At 49.2% G+C, this 14050-nt stretch overlaps 1 protein-coding gene across 5 annotated transcripts; it reads right to left on the reverse strand.

The window, feature by feature from the left end:
• Positions 1-1705: 1705 nt before the first annotated feature.
• THUMPD2 (THUMP domain containing 2) lies at positions 1706-13811 on the reverse strand. 5 transcript variants are annotated; one of them, XM_030971317.1, is made up of 10 exons: positions 13707-13811; positions 13118-13250; positions 11597-12012; positions 10232-10309; positions 8656-8708; positions 8262-8349; positions 7211-7282; positions 6426-6540; positions 3902-4019; positions 1706-2417 (listed from the first exon to the last, which is right to left on the reverse strand). In XM_030971317.1, exons 1-10 carry the CDS (start codon positions 13803-13805, stop codon positions 1925-1927), a joined length of 1665 nt encoding a protein of 554 aa, XP_030827177.1. In that variant the 5' UTR covers positions 13806-13811; the 3' UTR covers positions 1706-1924. The 5 variants fall into 5 exon arrangements, with proteins under 5 accessions (XP_030827177.1, XP_030827176.1, XP_030827179.1 ...); XM_030971316.1 differs by having other exon boundaries at positions 13665-13806; XM_030971319.1 differs by having other exon boundaries at positions 13118-13218; positions 13707-13798.
• Between the last annotated feature and the right edge of the window lie 239 nt (positions 13812-14050).

Genomic DNA, 14050 nt, shown 5'->3' on the forward strand with positions numbered 1-14050 from the left:
AGTCCGTCCTGTGATGGGGTAGGTGCTGCAGGCTGCAAGGTGCAAACTCTCGGTGTTTCCCAGGTCCCAGTCCGGAGCAGGTTCGAGTAGGTCCAAAAAAGGGAAAGGAGAAACAGTCCAGGGAAAATCTGGACTGCTTAGCTAAACTAACTAATGAGCAGAAGCAAAAAAGCAAGAGCAAAGCAGGAGCAAAGCAGAAACAAGAGCAAAGCAAAAAGCAAAAGCAGCACCCATATACTGCCCTGACTCTGTGTCCCGCCAGCCGTGGGAGAGCGGCTGATAGCAAAACCAAACCAAAACATTCGCTCTTCAGAGCCAGTCTTGAAGGCACAGAACATGATATCCAGCATAAACAGAACACACGGATGGGGATACAAGCATCATAACGTCACCCTAGGACAATAACAAAGTTTGCTTTAGTCCAAAATGCTGCTGAGTTTCAAAAGAAAGTCTTTATCATAGACTGCACAGCTGCAAAAATACACATTAACAACTACAAGATATTTAAGGACAGAAAAGTGTGTTTGAAAATGCAAATGTAGTCCTACTTTATACTTTTCTCAGTAAAAACATTTGAGAGAAACAGTGCTGAAGTCAACAAAACAACATTATTAAACCCAACTCTGCTCTTTAAGGGGATCTTCAGTAAAAAGGTCGACACAGAAACATATAGAAATGTATTTTATAGTAATTTTCCCTTCCCAAAAGGCCTCCAGTGTTCCTGCATGGCTTAGGAAAGCAGTGAGAAGTCTTTATGTTTAGTTCTCACAGAAAATGTGCAATGATTTTTGGTTTTTGCTATCTCAGCCTTTGTACAAAGGATGCTAAAACCCAAAGGAGAGTGATTTCAGCATTGCCTTGGGCCCTTTCTTTAATGCTGGTACAGTTCTAAAAGCCCTATTTTGATGGGACAGAAGAACCAAGAGAAAAGAAAAGGTACAGGAGAGAAAAAAAGGTGTCACAAAAGTGCAGGAGAGAGGGGGAGAGGCAGAGCAGGGAGGACCCAGGGGACACAAAACAGAGTTGGGGCCCAGGGCCTGGGACTGGCTGCAGCTCCAACTGTCAGTGCTGCTTCTTCTCCTTCTGCCTCCCTTCCTGCTCAGCATCTCAGGGGGCTCGCCTATCCTCCACCTAAGAACAACCTGAACACTAAGAATAATTAGAATAGACAAAGCTGTAGCTTAAATATTACTTTGAAATGAATAGCTGGAGTGCACAGCCCAAAGATCATGGGCTATCACATCTGGGTTTGCAGTTCTGCAAATCAAGACTTTCTCTCCTACAGAAACTCTTCCCAATACTGAGCAGCTTTGCCTAAACAAGGATTTGAGGACTCTGCCACATCACAACACACTATATCCAATACAGTAGAACTGGCATCTTCCACTGTCACGGACATCTTTTATGAAAAATCCTTTCCTTAGGATTTTTCCTCCTGAGAAGCTGAGAGGCCTCAGGAACAAAATGTAAACAATGGTTATCTGCTGCAGTGGAATGCAACAGGTGCATCTGTGATTGGTCTCATGTGGTTGTTTCTAATTAATGGCCAATCGCAGTCAGCTGGCTCAGGCTCTCTGTCCAAGCCACAAGCCTTTGTTATGATTCCTTCTTTTTCTATTCTTAGCTAGCCTTCTGATGAAATCCTTTCTTCTATTCTTTTAGTATAGTTTTAATATAATATATATCATAAAATAATAAATCAAGCCTTCTGAAACATGGAGTCAGATCCTCGTCTCTTCCCTCATCCTCGGACCCCTGTGAACACAGTCACATTCCACCTCTCCTAAAAACCAGAGACACAACAGCACAGTGCCTTTAGGACATGCCAGGAATGTGAGGCAACCTAAGGGATGGCAGTGGGTGTGTCTGTCAGCAGAGCCTCACCGAGCCCTGCCCTGCTGCTCCCGAAGCATTCCAGTTCCCTTCAGCCCAGGGCCAGAGAGCTCCCAGCTCCAGGGAGTGCCCCAGTACTGGGACAGCTCCCAGTCCCAGACACCTTCCTGTATTTGTGTATGAAAGCATCAGTCTTGCCCAGGCTAACGGCATAGACACCCTCTGGCAGCAGAGACCCGAAATGTCTGCTGAGAAGGGGTTCTCCACCTCCCTGGGCCAAGGAGGAGGAATTCCCATCCACACTCGGGGCTGCTCCACTGTCACCATCAGCAGGGTCATCTCCAGCACACCTGGTCAAACCATCCATGGCCTGTGCAGGAGCTGCTCTGCTGTCACTGTCAGCAGAGGCCTCAGCAGGGTCACCTCCAGCATTCCTGCTCAAACCATCCATGGCCTGCGCTCCACTGTCACCATCAGCAGAGGCCTCAGCAGGGTCACCTCCAGCACTCCTGGTCAAACCATCCACGTGTCTGTGGAGCTCCTGGCTCAGCAGCAACACCAGGGTCCCTCCAACACGAAGCACTCTGGCAATCACAGGAAAAAGAAAGGTTAGGTGTTGATCCCTCCTGACATCCCTTTACCTGTGCAGAACTTTGCCACTGCTGACACTTCAGATGAAACACCAGATGACACTTCAGATGACACTTTGCCACCTGCATTCTGAGTGTGTCCCGGCTCAACTCAGTGAGCTGCATCTCCAAGAGGAGATTAAATCCCTGATCTTCTTACCTATTTCTAAATGGGAGAACAGGGCCCTGTCCTGACTCCGAAATTTCTGATGTTAGCAGTTCTTTCTATTGGGTTAGCAGGGAAGAGGGACTAATTTTTTACTCCCCTCAGCACTCTTTCAAAGATCAAGAGCACCATCAAGCCCAGAGTTTTTGGAGATTGCAAAGGAACAGCCTCCCAGTGCAGCAAGGGCTGAAAGTGGCTCTTCCTTTTGCAAACTTCAAAAAACAGTCTTTTGGAACTTTCCCTCTTCCACTGATCCTTAATGGCTTTCAAACTCAGGAAGAAGAAGAAAATTAATAAATGTTTGCAATTATTTTTTCTAGGTAAATGTCCAAACATTACACGAGGCTTTAAAAGAAGGGAAAAAGAAATATTGTCCTGATTCAGTTTACAGCAAGTAGTTTGAACAGCTTTACTGGTGGGGTTCTCATGGCCCCTTCCTCATCTCCACCTTCCTAAGGGAATATTTTAATTAGGATGGACCAATAGAGCAAATAAGGCCAGAAAACAAGCACAGTAAGATGGCCACCCCATTCTGTGGAGCCATGCAACCTTCTCTGTCCCCTTCCCACCACATTCCTGCACTGGCTGAGTGAGATCAACACCTGCTGAAGAGCAGTCGTAGAGAAAGGGCTTCTTTGCAGGCAAGAAATAGAGAGGAAGATGGCTTGACCTGTCTGTTGGAAGCAGCCCAGATATCAGCTTGGCCCAACTCTGCCACCAAATGACATGGTAAGAGATGAAAGAACACACCTAAAACCAGCCCAGGCTGCTAGTGAGGCATTCCTGGACAGCAAGGACGATGCATGCCCCTTCTTCTAGTCTGAGATCCTTCCTGCCAAGGCAGGCTGGTCAAAGCTGGGCTGTAGAAAAGGAAAGACTATGAATTTATACAAGCAGGCCTCAACTAGAAAAGGATTACAGCTTTATTTACCTGGCCATGCTTTAACTTTGCCCAGATAGACCTCTCCTCCTTCTCCTTTCTGCCACACTGGAGTGTGGCTCAGAAACATTTCCCCATCGTGCCTTGCAAAGAGCATTTGTGAGCATGGCTCACACAGGAGCCTCCCTTGGCAGCTGCCACTGGCACTCAGAGCTGGTAAGACACAACACAACAGCCTCCAAGGGACAAGTAATGGGCTGAGACCCCCACAGCCTGCACAGGGTCACACTACAGAGCTGGAGACTATGGAACAAAGCAGATCTGAAGCTGGCTGAATGCTCAGATCACAAACCATCATGGCATTTCCATCAAACCTCAAAAAGCCACACGTACCTCTCCATTTCCTGGAGAAGATCTGGTAGGAGCTGAGCATCACTCGTGGTCTTGAACTTCTTCCCAAATGGAATATCCGAAACAACGCTGTCAAAGCTTTCTGAAGGCAATGGCAGCGCTGCAGAATAAAGGTAGGTCTTTATTTATGTCTGACTGTGTTAAAAATGCACAGCAGCTCTGCCCCTGTTCCCCCTTCAACACTGCCTGCCAGCTCTTTCTGGGCTATGCACATTCACACAATCCACATTTTGGATTATGCAGATTCACAGCTCCTTCTGCACTTGCCCTCATGAACTCCACCATGGAGACACCACCCCTCTGCAGACTGGGAGGAGACAAATGTGTGGCAGCACCGTTCAGGCTGCAGAGTCTCTGCTCCTGAGGATGTCTGCCCCTGCAGCAAGACTCTCCTAGGGCAATGCATGGTCCCAAATTAACTGCTGCCTCTCAACACCCAGTACATCTTAAACATGAAAGTCATTGAGCAAAACACAAAAGAAGAGCTACATTTGTGAGCACTTTACTCAGTGCAAATGTTCAAGTGCATGTGTATGAATGGCAAGGAGCCGCCTTCAATTCCCCTCCATGGCCCTTTTCTCCCCCCAGGAATCTGGTTACAGCCAGAACCACTTGGGTTCTGTCAGAGCTCATGCCTTTGAAGGGTCACCTTAGAGCTTCTGCATCCCCGCCAAGGTCAGGTCCCCTAAGGAAGATGCAGCACTCTGCCTGATGAAGGCTGGCCACATGCCAGGCTGTGCAGCCAGGCCGAGGTCGCTCCTGAGACCCTGGTGTCCCTCCATCCTGTGTCACGCTGTGAAGGCCAGGCTGAGATCCCTCCTCACACCCTGGGGGTCCCTCCATCCTGTGCCAGGCTGTGCAGCCAGCCTGGGATCCCGGGGATCCTCCATCCTGTGCCAGGCTGTGCAGGCCAGGCTGAGATCCCATGGATCCTCCATCCCGCGCCAGGCTGTGCAGCCAGGCTGGGATGGGGTTTCTCCGCGCGGGGCTGTGCAGCCAGGCTGGGATCCCTCCTGAGACCCTGGGGGTCCCTCCATCCCGTGCCAGGCTGTGCAGCCAGCCTGGAATCCCGGGGATCCTCCATCCTGTGCCAGGCTGTGCAGGCCAGGCTGGGATCCCTCCTGAGACCCTGGGGGTCCCTCCATCCCGTGCCAGACTGTGCAGCCAGGCTGGGATCCCGGGGATCCTCCATCCTGTGCCAGGCTGTGCAGGCCAGGCTGTGCAGGCCAGGCTGGGATCCCTCCTGAGACCCTGGGAGTCCCTCCATCCCATGCCAGGCTGTGCAGGCCACGCTGGGATCCCAGTGTCCCTCCATCCTGTGCGAGGCTGTGCAGCCAGGCAGGGGTCCCTCCTCAGACCCTGGGGGTCCCTCCATGCCGTGCCAGGCTGTCCAGGCCAGCAGGCATGGTTCCTGCACAGACCCCGGGGTCCTCCATCCCTCAGGGTGCTCCAAACTCACTGGACACAGCCTTGAGCAGACAGCAGGACTAAAGACTTCCAACAGCCCCTCGTCACCTAAACTCTGCTGAGATTCTATGCCAACTTTTCCACAGCTAGCTGGAGATGTTTCCTGGATCATTCTTGGGTCAACACTTGCAGCACAACAACTGGGTGTCAATTTTATCTGCAAATGAAAAGACATGCCACCTACAGCCCTGCTCACGACATGCAGAAATGACAGCTTCTGAGCAATGATGGAGACACCAACTTGCTCCGTTTAGAAAACCTGACAGCTAAGTACCTTCCATTATCCTAGAAATCAAAGTCAAACACAGCTTTTAAGTGAGAAATAAACCTACATTTTTATAAAAAAATCAATAATGTTTCTTGCCATCCCAGTAAGAAATGAATACTGCAAGTTAAAAAAATATGCACACTTCAGCACTCATGCACAGGGAAACTCAGCCAGCTTGCCTGTCATGGATTTCATACTGGCATAATTTAGCCTCAGACTCTGAGGTCCAGAATAAGGTCATGAAATTATTTCCTTCTCTACAGAATAGCTTGTAAATCAAGAGCAAACAGATTACCTCTTACAGGAGAAGGGAACCATCATTCAAAATACTCCTACTGCAAAACATGAACAATTCAGCTCAGTTTAATGTGTCCTCACCAATACTCGCCTGGTAAATTTAACTTACAGGCTGCACTTCATTTGGATTTGTCCTGGCTGTGTTCCACTAAGATACAAAGAACTCTCACATGGTACATATTCTTTATGGTATTGTGGTGGTAAATACATTTACCATGAAGAGAGACAACTACTGTCCATGGCAGACAATTGTAATTTTTATTGTCTTCTGCTGACTTCATTCTTATCAAAGTTCCAGGTGCAGGCAGCAGGGAGGAATTACAAATAATTATCCCTTCACTAGCCAGAGTCACCACCCAGAGTCACCACCCAGCTATTTGTTGGGAGTTAGCTCTGCAACGTATCACCTCAGGGGAACCTACCTGTACAATCCCAGAAACACAAGAAATCCACCTGGAAATCCCACAGACATACCTGTCACAGAAGCTTTCAGCAGCTCAATCTTATCCACCAAGCCTGCAGCTCTGATATTGCCATCTGCACCCTCTAACTGCGACTCACTTATATCAGCACCCCAGTAGCAGGCTTCCTGTCCAGAGAGACAGAAAAGTAATTTTGTGAACACTCCAGTTCTTTACTTCATAAACCCTTCTCGAACTGCCTTGTTGCACAGCTCTTGCAAGATAACTCCCTTCCTGGGACATCTGCTGTTGTTACACAAAGCAATTCACAATCCAGAGGATGGAGGAATGGAGGAAGTATGTGCCGTCTGCAATCTTTCAATGTTCAGAAATATTAATAATCAGAAGCATGTGCTGTCTCCACTCTTTCAATGTTCAGAAATATTAATGATCACAGGAATGTGCTGTCTCCACTTGAAATGACAGAAATACCACAAACATGTCCTAAAAGCACGACCCCAGCTAGGTACAGCCAGGCCCACTGCCCCTAATGCTGACAAGTGCCCCATGACACCAACTCCTCCGAGCCCAGGACAAGCCCAGGAAGCTTCACAAGCTCATGGCTGCCTCACACAAACCCTCAGTGGGACTCACCAGCTGCACCAGCCTGCAGGACACATTCATCTGGGGGAACCTTTGTACTGAAACGCTTCTAGCAGCTGCCTAGAAAGGTTGGTTTGGTTTCACCTTTCCAGGCAGCAATGGGCTTTGGCCCAACTGGCAGAGAGAAAACCCTGTCCCACAAGTACCAGTTTCCCTGCAGAGGGAAACTCCAGCAGCTTGGGCTGGGATACTCACAGGCCACTCCTTGGCAGCCTCCAGCAGGATGGTTCCTAGCCCACACATGGGATCCAGCACAAGGGCACCAGCCTACAAAAACAGAGGGGTTACTGCATCCCCAGCAAGGCAGACTCCTCACTCAGGACAGAGCTCACAGAGGGGTGTGCACAATCCCACTGAACCCAGCACAGGTTACTAAGAATCTCTGATAATCCGTGGCCAAACTCGCCTGTAAGGGAATATAGTGAAAAGCACCAACAGCTTCACTGCAGACAGCCCTGAGGAGACATTCAGGAGGAAATATTACAAGTGGACTGCAGATAGATATTGGTACCACTGTGAAAAGAGATCACATTTCCTTGAAAAACAACACCAAACAATGTTTCATTTTTTCATGGTCACAGAACAGCAGAAAAAATCTTACCACTTAGACATGTATCTGTACAAGAATTACCAGCCCTGTTGAGAAGCACCTGGAGTTACAGCAGACACCTGGCTGAACTGCAGGTGACAGCACACTCATGACAGGCATGGCAGACCCTGTCACAGGCACTAGGGAATGGGGCACTGAAATCACCCCACTCCATCCCAGTAAATGGAGCACTGAAATCACCCCAATCCTCCCCAGTAAATGGAGCACTGAAATCACCCCACTCCTTTGCAGTGATTGGGAAGAATGGGGCACTGAAACCACCCCACTCCTTCCCAGTGAATGGAGCGTTGAAATCACCCCAATCCTCCCCAGTGAATGGGGAGAATGGGGCACTGAAATCACCTCACTCCTTCCCAGTAAATGGAGCATTGAAATCACCCCACTTCTCCCCAGTCAGTGGGGAGAATGGAGCACTGAAATCACCCCACTCCTTCCCAGTAAATGGAGCATTGAAATCACCTCACTCCTTCCCAGTGAATGGGAAGAATGGGGCACTGAAATGACTCCAATCCTTCACAGCCAGTGGGGAGAATGGGGCACTGAAACCACCCCACTCCTCTCCAGCCCCAGAGCCCATGAGCAGCACCCTATTGCCTTAATTCAGGACCCATTTCTTCGCAAGGAACATTCACTGACCGTAATTTCAGCCAGAGATGCCATGGCCCATGCCACTGTTGAACGCAGTCCTGCTCTTCTGATATACTCTCTGTTTGCCAATGGAAGCCTGCAGACAGCAAAAAAAACCCAAAAATTAACTAAAACAGCAGCAGAACCACCCAGAAAAGCCCATGTGATGTCAAAGAACAAATGAACTGGACAGATCTCCTGAGAGACAGAGAAGTCTGCTTTTAACCATAACTCACTGCAAAGTCTGGTCTCTGTGTTCATTTAAAGCCCAGGCAGACCACAAGATTAATTTGACAACAGTGATTATTAAACTAAAAGATAAATACTCATGGTGGATAGCAAGATTTACAAATCCTGTCTGTTCTGATACTGCCATGACAAAACCAGTGGGGAGAACACTTACCTGAAAAGAGGAATCCCCACCACAGAGTGAATGTCATTAAGATGTACAAAGATCTAGAAGAGGAAAAAACACAACCCAAACATTTTAAAGTCTCAAACTGACATGACAATAGCTTTAAGTCATTTAAACCAGAAATAGATGCTTCTACTTCTGATTTCAGTTTTTAAGAACAAAAATACATAGTATAAACAATAACAATTAATTGGAAGACATCCTACTAGATGATCTGAATGCCACTTTACAGATGATTTAATGCTTAATCAAGCTGAGGGGTATTTTGTCAGCCAGGAATCCATCAGCAAGCACTTAAATTTATAAGGGGGCCTATTTTTCCTTAACACAGCATAGGAATGTTTAGTTATAAATCCATTTACTACAAGTGGGAGAACATTATTCACTGTATACTAGCAACAAAATAATAAACATTTAAAAAAAACCAACTAAAAAAAAAAAAAAAAAAAAAAAGTCAAACAAAAAAAGCCCAAACCAAATCCCACCAAACAAAAAAACCCAAAACAAACAACAACAAGCAGCTGTAGGCAGCTACAAGAAATTGTTCTGCTGTCCCATAGAGAACATCCCAAAAGACGACTGAGCTCCCCAGCAGGTCTTGCATGACTGCAATCCCTGCCCCCAGGAAGCACAAAGGGAAACACAATGCTGGAAAATCCCAGTCCTCAGCACTTGAACAGCTTCAGAGCAAAAATCTGAGCAAGAACAGGAGGTGCACGTGAACCTCACCAAAGCTGTACATGGTACATAGTGCTGAGTGTGGGCACCAGTGCCAGGAAATGAACTCCAGAGCTTCTACAGGTCTGGGATCTCTGGGCATCAGAGCTGAGAGCAGCTTCCACAAGCCAAGGGCAGGGATGGACAAACATCGCTGGAGAAACACTCCTTGTCAGGAGCAGGAGTCCTCTGGGAGGATTCCAGGCAGCTGCACCAGCAAGGGTGCACAAAGGGAGCTGTTTGCTGTTTGTATGGGACCCTTCCCCCAGGCCTTGTCTGTGATATTCTCAAGTCCGTCTCCTTGAGAACAGCCCATGCTGACTGCTCCCTTCCCCTCCAGAGGCCACAGACACCCCATGGCTCAGGTGAGTTCCATTTTCACACAGTCCAGCCATCTGTGAGGGTGCTGGATCCTGCTGGATCCTCTGGAGATCCTTTCACAGACACCCCATGGCTCAGGTGAGTTCCATTTTCACAAAGCCCAGCAGTCTGAGGGTGCTGGATCCTTAAACTCCTCCTCTGGAGATCCTTTCACAGACACCCCATGGCCCAGGTGAGTTCCATTTTCACACAGAGCCCAGTAGTCTGAGGGTGCTGGATCCTGCTGGATCCTCTGGGGATCCTTCACTTCCCATGCAGGCAGCCCCAGCCAGGCTGGGGTTCATTGCAGAGCTCTGGAAGGCACACACACACACCAGGGCTACACACATGCTGATTTGCAGGTAAATTCAGCAGCAGGAAGACCAGCAGGGACAGGCCATGGTCCCACGTGCAGAGGGAGCAGAGAACCAAAGCAGAGGTGTCAGGGTGAGTCTGGAAGCACCCACAGGCACACAAGCAGCCCTACCTCCAGGTCAGGGTCCCGCAGATCAGCACGCCACCCGCACTGCTTCACCAGCGCCGTGCCAAGGGCTCTGCCGACCTCCTGCGAGGGGAGAACAGTCACAGGCATGAGAAAACACAGAGCTGGGGAAACTGCAGAGCACAGGCAAGAAAAAACAACTGGGGAAACTGCAGAGCACAGGCACAAAAAACACAGAGCTGGGGAAACTGCAGAGCACAGACACGAGAAAACCACACAGAACTGGGCAAACTGCAGAGCACAGGCACAAAAAAACACAGAGCTGGGGAAACTGCAGAACACAGCCTTGGGTGGACAACCCTCAGAAACCTCGGGGAAGAGTCTATGCCTAAGAGAGTAACTCACACAACTCACAGCAGAGGAGGTACAACAGGGCAGAGCAGGTGAGCAAGGGGCAAAGCAAACACAGCACAAGGCAAACAACCAATGCTCAGCTGCAGCGAGAGAGGAGAGGCTGAAGTTCCAGTCCTGACCAAGTCACAATAAAACATTGACTTGAGCTGGACTTGATCCTTGTGGGTCCCTTCCAACCCAGAATATTCTGTGACTGCCACCATTTTGGAATTCTTAGTCACATGCACAAAATACTTCCAATGGCTCTAAGGCAGATTACCCAACAGAAAACCTGCAAGTGCACAACTACAACTCACAGTTTTAATGCTTTCATTACATATAGAAAGCTCCGATTACCTTCAGAGTATAGGTTCAAACACAGCACAGATTTAGGCAAACACTTCCCTCGTAGGGAAGCTCATGTGTCTCACCTCACCAAAGTACTAGCTTTAGTAGGAAAAAAATCTAAACTACTGACACCTTCCAGTAAGAGTAACCTGCCCAGATGGGAAGAGGGCTGAATGGAATACAGCCCTGGAGGACTGCATGCCACTATTCTTTCCCAAGGACCAAGCTTCACTTCTCCCAAGACCCCCAGGGCTGTATTCCGGAAGAACAAATTCTCCCCAATACTCAACCAGAGGCAACTGAAGTTGTGAGTTCTGGCTTTTACCCCTTTGTCCAGACTGCACAACTGAGAGGAGTCTGGCCCCACAGTCCTTGCAATGGCCTTTCAAGGAGCTGTAAATTATCCAATCACTCCTCAGCCTCCACAGGCCCAGAACACCAAACTCTTACCTTTGCTTTTCCTCAACAAAAGGTATTGATTTGAAAAACATGAAGGGTAAGAGTGCACAGAAATCAAAACCAGCATTTGTATTTCCACTTGTTTAAGGTGAATGCAGGTTAAGGGCTTTTTGAGAAAATACAGAAAAAGCTTACATCTGAAATGACAAACAAACTACACATCTCTGTTCACCCTTGCTGAATTCTTTCAAAGCAGGTACCTCAGCATACCTGTGAAGTCAGTATTCTGGCAATCGCTCCACTGCAGCGACATGACACTCTGAAGCTGAAGCCAAGCTCCTCACTGGCAGCAGGATCCTCTGCACTGCCTCTGGAAGGCAATTCTGAGCAAGTCCTGCTCTCAGTCCAGCACTCCCGCCTGCTCATTCTGGCTGGCGCCTCACAGGTCTCCCCAGCTCCCACCTGACACTCCTCAGACACAATTCCCCTCACTTGTTCTGTTTTCTGCCTTTTACTTGCAATATTTCTCTCTTCTTCTGACTTCCTCTTCAGAGCCAATGCATTTTCTATAGAGCCATCATCTGTTTTCCCCTTGTGTCCATGAAGCTTTTTCCAAACAGAGATAATATCCAGCCAGCATTTTGGGTCCTCAGTGACAAGGCTTTTAATATCATGAAGCATTTTCCCTGGAAGAAAAAAGCAGTTTTGGGTTAAGTACCTCAGCCTTGGCATTTCACTTCCCTGTGTTCAGATTTCATTCATGTGTGAGTCCAGAATCGCAGGCACAACTGAGCTCTCAGCACCCACCAGGAGCCACACAGGCACCCCTCTGATTACCAGCTCTGCATAACCAAGACTAAATCATGGAAGGGTTGAATTATGCACAAGAACTTAGCAGCTGTAGAAAGCCAGAGCACCTGTGAGAGTAATTTCCAGGGACAGAGCACCAGCCTAGCATGCTACCCTCCCCAGAAAGCACCTGGCCCAGGCTTAAGAGATGCAGAACACTCTCCACAATTGAAAGACAGATACAAACATTAATTACTTTGAGTCATCTCAGGCACAATCAAGTTTATTCTTTCAGAAAGAAAATTTCTGCTTCCCATTCATCACTGTGCCTTCAACCCTGCAACACACACCTACATGTGTGGGCAGTCCCAAGCTAGCCACAAGAGAGGCATGAGGAACAGAGAGGCCATTTCACTTAAATACATCAAAGCTGGTCAAGGGAAAAAAAATAAAGGTCTTTCTAGCTATCACTTAAAAACTTAGACTCATGATCAAATTTCATCCTCAAAGTTGAAGGTAATCTTCCAGATAAAAATCAATCCATCTAACTTGAAATTCTCACTCCAACACTGACAGAGAGCATGACCCAAAGGAGCTGAGACTTAGAAGGAAGCTGTGTACTTAGGAGTAAATTGACACAATATATAGATCGGGATTCACTTTGTTTAACAGAAAATAAGACTTCTTGTTAAAATAAACACAAGAGATCCAGGGCTGAATGCTGGTTTTCAGGTGGGGTATTATTCTCTTTTTTGGGGCTAGGCAGGGGAGAGAGTATCTAAGATACACATATATACTCAGTGCCAGCAGAATACAGGCTGCAAAGTAGCTATTGAAAACAATTTAAAAGCCCTTTTCAGGTCAAAAACATGTTGAAAACACACGTGGGTGAAAGACACTTTAGAATCGATTACTGTCAACTTGAACTACAGCCACCAGTAAAAACCTAAACACTTCAAATGTTATAACCGGGACTCAAACCAAGGCTTCCCGTGTCCGTACCTCTGTTCCCGGACACGGGCAGCGGGCTGTGCTTCTTCAGCAGCAGGAACAGGCGCTCCCCCGACCGCAGCTGCCGCAGCTCTCCGGGCCCCGCCGCCGCCCTGAAGAACACTTTTCCCGAGACGCAGTCCACCTCCGGGGAGAACACCCATCGGATCGGGCCGGGCGGCTCCGGGTGAGCGCTCCCGCAGCCCCGCGGGCAGCGCAGCCCCGGCTCCCTCCGGGTGAGCCCCTCCAACCCTGGGCAGCCCCGCGGACAGCGCAGCCCCGGCTCCCTCCGGGTGAGCCCCTCCAACCCCGGCCAGCCCCGCGCGGGGGCCGGCACAGCCCGGGCCGTGTTCGCCGGGCTCCGGGCGCGGAGCTCCCTGCTGAGCCGAGCCGGACCTGACCGCCCGGGTGGTCGCTGGCTCCGGCTCCCCGCTCACCCAGACGGGACCGCCCGGGTGGCCACTGGCCCCGGCTCCCCGCTCACCCAGACCGCCCGGCTGGTCACTAGCCCCGACTCCCCGCTCGCCCGGGTGGTCACTGGCTCCGGCTCCCCGCTCACCTGGAACCCCCGGCTGGTCACTAGCCCCGGCTCCCCGCTCACCTCGGTGGCGCCGAGCCGCGCCCGCACCTCCCGCGCCAGGAAGGGCTCTAACCCGCGGCCCGCCGTGCAGAAGAACCGCCCGAGCTCTGCCGCCGACATCTTGGAGAGGCGGGGCCTGCTGGGGGCGGGGCTCCTCGGGCTACCGGGGGCGCGGCCTGCTGGGGGCGTGTCCTAATAATCAGTAGGTGAAATTAAAAAGTAAAAAATTAAAATTAAATTTAAAATTAATTTAAAATTCAACTTCGCTTCCTACACAAATCCATGCTGTTATTTGAGTAACTGCTCTTTCACTCAAAGAGGACAGCACAGACTTGAACAGTCTTCTACTTTTGAGAGGTTGCTTT

Source organism: Camarhynchus parvulus, chromosome 2 (assembly GCF_901933205.1).
Source record: "Camarhynchus parvulus chromosome 2, STF_HiC, whole genome shotgun sequence".
Taxonomy (NCBI): Eukaryota; Metazoa; Chordata; class Aves; order Passeriformes; family Thraupidae; genus Camarhynchus; species Camarhynchus parvulus.